The sequence below is a fragment of the Petaurus breviceps genome, unplaced genomic scaffold, assembly GCF_028583685.1.
Source record: "Petaurus breviceps papuanus isolate PSGF00001 unplaced genomic scaffold, PetGlider_PUasm1.0 90865, whole genome shotgun sequence".
Taxonomy (NCBI): Eukaryota; Metazoa; Chordata; class Mammalia; order Diprotodontia; family Petauridae; genus Petaurus; species Petaurus breviceps.
The window spans coordinates 3,196,153-3,203,373 of NW_027187367.1; the positions used below are offsets into that span (position 1 = coordinate 3,196,153).

The window sequence follows — 7,221 nt, forward strand, 5'->3', positions numbered from 1 at the left end:
TCTCTCTCTCTCTCTCTCTCTCTCTCTCTCTCTCTCTCTCTCTGTCTGTCTGTCTCTCTGTCTCTGTTTCTCTGTCTCTCTCTCTCTGTCTCTCTCTCTCTGTCTCTCTCTCTCTGTCTCTCTCTCTGTCTCTCTCTCTCTCTCTGTCTCTCTCTCTCTCTCTCTCTCTCTGTCTCTCTCTCTCTCTGTCTCTCTCTCCTCTCCCCTTCCCATCCCAGTGTCTCCAGTTAAAATTGTGTTTCACCAGCCATACCTCATCTTCCTGTTTCAGTCACCAAGGAAACAGGGCCCATGGCAGATGACAAATGCAAGGGGCTTGAGGGTAGGAAATGGGAATAAGAACATGGTTATATCCCTACTCCATTTCAATTAACAGGCATGTATGGCACTGACCACTGGGATGGGGGCAGATAGGATATAAAGAAGGGGCATACATACATATTTCACACAATGATGTAGTCTAAAACTCTGTAAATCAAAATGAACTGGCTCCCTATAACATAGTAAAGACTGTAGAGTGGGATAAGGGAGGGATCAGAATGGAATGGGCTTAGGCAAGAAATGTTTTTTGAAGAAGGAAAATCTTGAACCATATCAAGAATTTTGATCATCAAAGAAACAATAGAGGGAAAGGGGACATTAGATGAACAAACCCAAGGTAGGTGTGTACAAGGCTTGAGAAAAGCTGGAGCAAAGGAACCACACTAAAGAAGATTCCCTAAGGTTAAGAGCAAGTCATCCTATAACCTGGTCATTACTGGGCTTGGAATCAGGAGACTTGGGTCTGTATCCTAGCCTGGTTCTTCCACTTAACTGGCTGTGACCTTGGACAAATCATTCTATCCCTCTGGATCTCAATTTCATCATCTCCCAAATCTATCCCTTACTTAATAAACATTTATTAAGCTCTTAGTATGTACCAAATGAGGGGTCTAAACCAGTGGTGTCAAATTCAAACAGAGCTGACTTAGAAAACCACAAATTAACATTTTCTATGCTTTATCATTTTTTTTAAACATTACACAATTACATTCAAATCTGCTTAGGTGAGTTTTGCAAGTCTCAATGCTGTGGCAGCTAGGTGGCACAGTGAATAAGGTGCTGGGCCTGAAGTCAGGAAGAGTCATCTTTCTGAGTTCAAATCTGTCCTCAGACACTAGTTGAGTGAACCTGGACAAGTCACTTAACCTTGTTTGCCTCAGTTTCCTCACCTATAAAATGAGCTGGAGAAGGAAATTGCAAATCAGATCCTCCAGGATCTTGGGGTCACAAAGAATCAGACATGACTGAACAACAACACCCAATTACACTTAAGTCTGGTTTGGGGGAGTTTTGCAGGTCTCAGTACTGTTCACGGGCAGGGAGTTTGATACCTCTCATCAGGACTACTTGTTGCTAAAAATCCTTTCTCATGCTAACATTCTATAATTCTGAGTTCAGAGGAAAAATAATATAACTGTGGACTGAGTAGATGAAAGAAGAATTGAGTAAGTGGTACTTGAGCTAAACCTTGAAGGATGGGTAGGATTTTGATAAATTGGCAGAGATTGGAGAGGATTTACATTGGATAGGGTTATTACAATCATGCTTAGAAATATGATTCCAAATGTGGAATGAATGGGCTGCTAAAGAAGGTTCTGGGACTTTCTCAGTTGAATCCCTTCATACAAAGTTTGGATAACCACTTTGGGGGGGGTAGTTAAGGTGGGGCTACAGGGTTACAGGATGGCGTCCAAGGCTTGTCCCTCACTGAGATTCTTTCATTCTGAACTTGTGATTCTATATTCAGATCCACATTTCCTGAGAGTGCCCTGCTGGAAGATAACACTTTTTGTGATAGTGCCCATTCTGGGACCCCTTGTTGCCATGATCATCTGTTACAACTGGCTGCATCGAAGACTGGCAGGTAGACTGTCAAAGTGGCGAACTCAGGGGCAATCAAACTAGAGTCCCCTTAAAATGAAGTGCAGAGGGAAGCTGGGAGTTGGGGGCCAAGATTAAAGAATAATGTATTCCCACAAACACACACACATATGTACATATGATTCCCTAAGGTCCTGGGAGATAACTTATCAAAACAAGAGGGCAAACATTTCTATATTCTTGAGTAAAAAGATAGTAAGGATTAATCTCTGACTATTTCAAAGAGAAAGAGGTCAAGGAAGGCTTTGGGGGCAATCAGCCCAGGTTAGGGATCTCCTGGTCAGGAAATTTGACAATGATCTGTTTGTTTCTATTTCCATTTTAGGACAATACCTCGAAGAACTAAGTAAGTTCCATGTTTCCTCCCATCCATGTGTCTCAATGAGTTTTAACATTACATTTCCCCATCTACATCTTCTCTCCTTTTCATTCTTCTGCAGCATGGGGTTAAATTTAGGTCCCCAGGAAGTTCTAATATCCACAACAGTTTTCCTAGTATAGTCTTGCCATACAATGATTGTTTATTTAATAATAGCTAACATTTACAGAGTGCTTTAAAATTTACAAAGAACTTTACTTACATTATCTCATTTGATCTTCACGATAACCCTGTGAGGTAGGTGTTATTATTACCCCCATTTTCCAGACTGGTAGAAATTAAGTAATTTGGCCAGGGTCACAAAACTAGTAAGCTTCTGATGAAGGACGTGAACTCAAGTCACCTTCCTAATTCTATGTCCAGTGCTCAATCTACTGACACCCAGCTGTCTTTCTAATTTTATATTTAATTTATGGGAAAAGTCTTTCTATACTCCTTTCTTTCACTTTAGATGACTCCTCCTCTAACTCAGAAGGAAAGGAGTAAAGAGTCTTTTACCTGCAGAGGCATTTCTAGGGGAGGAGAAGCCTCAGCCTGCCTTTCCCTTAATTCCTATGTCCTAGAAAAGTATTACTTAGGTCTCTTTTTGTAATAGTAGCAAATTTCATTCAATTTAGGATCATAGGATCAAATATTTAGAACTGGAAGGGACCTTAGAAACCATCTAGTTTAGCTTTCTTATTTTATAGATAAGAAAACTGAGGTTCATAAAGGTTAAGTGACTTACTCAAAGTCACAAAGATAGTAAGCATACTTCTCATTAGAGATGAGGAACAGCTGGTTACTGCCCTTTTCATGGTAGCTAACTAACCCCTTAGAAAAACAACTGGTTGCTGCCTTTACTATTCTATTCATAACTAGCTGTGTATCCTTGGACAAGTTACATAGCCTCAATGAACATTTCTAAAAATACGATAGAAACCTAAGGTATTACTAGCTAAGGTCTCTTCTGGATCTAAAATTCTAATTTTTTCACTTCTACACAATCCACAAATTCCTAAATTCTTACAATTACTCTATTTTTCCTGACTCAGGTCAAGAGAAAAGGAGGGAGCCAGAAGGAAAAGCAGACAGAGAATCCTAAAAACAATCAATAGATTAGAAAAGCGATCCCATAGGTAGGGAGATAGACATAATATACAGAGTCCTCTCTGGTTCTGTGATCAATGCCATTAAAAAAGAGTAAATCAGTTAACAAGCATTCATTAGACTTTCAAAAAATTACTATGTTATTTATTTACTTACATTTATTTTTATGTTTACATGTATAGTTATATAATTTATTTTATTATTATAAAATTTATTTTATTTATAGCATTATTTATTACCATATGTGAAGTACTAAGGAGCCAAAGAAAGGCAAATGCATGGTCTCTACCTTCAAGGAACTCTCATTCTAATGAGGAGATGATACGAAAACGACTTTATAAATACAAGATATATACAGAATAGATGGAATATAATCTCAGAAAGAAGGGGTAGGGGTCATAATAGTAAAGACCTCTTAAAGAAGGTGATATTTGGGGGAGTTAGGTGGCACAGTGAATGGAGCACCAGTCCTGGAGTCAGGAGGACTGAATTCAAATCTGAACTTAGACACTTGACACATTAACTGTGTGGCCTCGGGCAAGTCACTTAACCCCAATTGCCTTACCTTGCCCCCTCTAAAAGGAAAAGCTGATATTTGAGCTGAGTCTTGAAAGAACCCAGAGAAGTGAAGAGGGAGAGAATTTCAGACATGGGGGACAGTTAGTAAAAAGGTGGGAGATGGGAGTGTCATGTTTCAGGGGCAACAAGACCAATGTCTTGTTGTATCATAGAGTATTCCGAAGGGAATACAGCGAAAGAATAGAAAGATAGGAAGCCAGGTTGTGAAGGGCTTTAAAAGCCAAAAAGGACTTTATCTTGATGTAAGAAGCCACTGGAGTTTCTTGAGTGAGGGGAGTGACAAGGAAATGACATGGTGAGACCAGCACTTTAAGAAGATCTCTTTGGCATCTGAGTGGAGGATGGACTTCAGCAAGGAGAGAGTTGGGGCAGGAGGACCATTAGAAAACTTATCGCAGTTCAGGCATTAGGTGATCATTAGGGTAGTGGCTGAATAAGTGGAGAAGGGGACTTCTACCAGAGGTGTCATAAAAGTAGCAAAGACAAGATTAAACAACAAATTTGATAGGTGATATAAGTGCAAATAAGGAATTAAAAATAATACCTAGGTTGTGAGCCTGGCTAACTGGGAAGATGGTGGTAGCCTTCTATAATAATAGGGAAGTTGGGAAGAGGCGAGGATTTGAAGGGAAAGATAATGAGTTCTATTTTATACGTGTCGAGTTCTATTTTATACATGGGACATTCAGTTCAAAATGTTCCAAAGAAACTTTCTTCTTCTTTCAGAATACCCCTTTTGAGTGATGTCGGCCTCCCCTCGAAGCAACAGCGAAGAGGCTGACCAACTTGATTCTTTCCTGGAAGGCAGGGCACTGGCTGGTCTATAAGAGAGGTGTGCCCTCCAGCACTCTTCTCCCTCAAGACTCCTCGACCACTTGCTGAGGAGAGAAGACATTCAAATTGACATTTATAGGGTCCTTTCTGGACCTCAGGTCCAAACAGGAAAGATTCTTTCTTCTTCTTTCTGTTCTCTATTCTCCTAACTCCTGTCCTTTTGCTCTATTCTCTATCTTGTTTCTTTCTGTAGTTTCCTTTTTCCTTCCATTTCTATCACTCTCCTTATTTTCTTTGCCCTTCCTTCATTTATGAATTCCCTTCTCTGTCTTCTTCTTGACCTTCCTCTCCAACTTGACTGCCATTTTGCAGTCCATCTTTAATCCTCAGAGATCGATAGATACTGTGATCCACTTTTTATTCCCCTAAAGGACAACAGCATCATGAGGGCAGAGGTATCATCTCTGCTTCAAGGAGAGACCCAGGCCCCTCCCCTAAGCAGAAACTCAGAGCCTTTGAGATCACATGCAAATTAAGGGCCCAATGAAATGCAAATGAACATTCATTTCTTTCAGCAAAGTTCTAAGGCCTTTGTGTAATGGGGACAAAAAGGAAGAAAGATCAGACACCTAGAAGGTGAGGCAGCTGCTGGGCCCTGAAGAATGCATATGGGAGAGTCTCGTGTAGGAACTGGGAGGTCATATAGATAGGAAGTCGTCTCTGGAAGCCTAGACCTTGGGCAGATTAAAGATAAATTAGAGTACCTGGGGATTAGAAGTGGCAGAATTCTGTTTCTCTTCTATAGCTCCACTTTCCATAGGTATCCTATCCTCTATCTAGTCTTCTTTCTCCCTACCTCCTCATCTTTCATCCCTTTCTCTGTCAATCTCTTATTTATCCAACCACAATTTATTGAATGACTACCATGTGTAAAAGAACTGTGCTAGGTGCTGATTAATAATAATACTATCCCCTTTCACTCACCTCACCCCTTCTTCCTTTGTGTGCCTTTCTCCCTTCCTTTTTTTCATCCCAACATTGTCTCTTGTCATCACAGAAGCCATAAAGGTCAGCCTACAGGTCTGTACTTCCATGCTCATAAAAAAACAAGTACCAATACCTTAGACTGAAAAGGTACTTATAAGTTTATGAACCCCACTGCTTACCTTTCCTTAGTCCCTTCCTATTTGCTTTTAACTGGATTACCTTCACTTTTTTCCACACATACTCTCAGAAGTCATCCCATTTGTCCACAGACCATGCCAAGGAAATGAATACTCTCTCAGTGTATATCAAGGGAGAAGAGAAAAAAATTAAAGCTACTCATCCAGTCACCCAAGCAGGAGCTGAGATAATTCTTTCCCACCCACCCCTTGTCCTCATGACTCTTCTAATGGTTGATAAGGCCTTACTTTTTGCCAAAAGACCTAGATGGGGCAGCAATATCTTCTTCTCTCAGTGTGTCCTTTGGTATTAAATGAACTCTGAGAAGCTAAAGCTTTTCTCTGCACTGGGAGCAGCAGTGGATTTGTCCCTTATTGTGCACCCTCCTGTGGCCACAGATAGAACTCTAGCTCACTCTCTGTCAGGATGTCTAGATGGAAGAATAAGATGATGTCTGGGAGCTGAAGGATACCAGGTATGTGCCTCACCTAAGTGATGGCCCTTTAGCTTTGATATATCCTAGAAACCCTTACCACACTGAGAACAGTGGTAAGTTCTAGGGGTGGACCTGACAGGATAATCTCAGTTTTTTGCTGTTGTTGTTTTTTTTAATTGGGGTTAAGTAACTTGCCCAAGGTTACATGGCTAGTTTTTTTGTTTTTGTTTTTGTGTGTGGGTGGGTGGGTGTTAAGTGTCTGAGGCCGGAACCAAACTCAGGTCCTCCAGACTCGGGGCCGGCACTTTACTCACTGCACCACCTAGCCACCCCCAGATCATCTCAGTCTTATCACACAGAAGACATTAGTAGGATTTTTTTCAGAGATGTGTACACTCATGGCAGTTGAGACCTGAAGCATCCTAGGATGACATTTCACACTGGGAATAGACATGGAGCCACTCATCTGCATGTACCTACCAGTGGTTATCACAGCGGCAATGGCTGTTAAAACACTGGCCATAAATAGGACAGGATAAGGGCTCTTCTGTGGGGGGAGGGAGGCAGAATTCTGTTCATGAGAGCCTACTGAGCGGTAAGTGGTCTCTGGCTCTCCCCTTTCCAAGAACAGAGTCAATAGTTCTCTCATCTTCCTATATCAGGGCATATAGTTGAAACTCTGTATACTTCCTTTTGGTTTGGAGGGGTGGAAAGTAAGGATAATCATTACAACATGACATGTAATAACAACCCCAACATAAACTCTCTGGTCTAGCCAATCTGACCTGCTTACCACCCCTGTAATTCATTGTTCCCAATCCCACACCTTGGGTATGCTATCTAATCTTAGGTTACCACTCAACTCTATATCTTAAGC

At 41.0% G+C, this 7,221-nt stretch overlaps 1 protein-coding gene across 2 annotated transcripts in view; it reads left to right on the forward strand.

Annotated features, from left to right (window-relative positions):
* Positions 1-6,083, forward strand: part of MOG (myelin oligodendrocyte glycoprotein) — a 30,051-nt gene extending 23,968 nt beyond the window's left edge. For both annotated transcript variants that reach the window (XM_069073131.1, XM_069073130.1), the window contains 3 exons: positions 1,790-1,906; positions 2,249-2,269; positions 4,697-6,083. In XM_069073131.1, the coding sequence (XP_068929232.1) occupies positions 1,790-1,906; positions 2,249-2,269; positions 4,697-4,710 (152 nt within the window). In that variant the 3' untranslated portion in view covers positions 4,711-6,083. The remainder of the gene's footprint in view (positions 1-1,789; positions 1,907-2,248; positions 2,270-4,696) is intronic.
* The last annotated feature ends 1,138 nt before the right edge of the window (positions 6,084-7,221 follow it).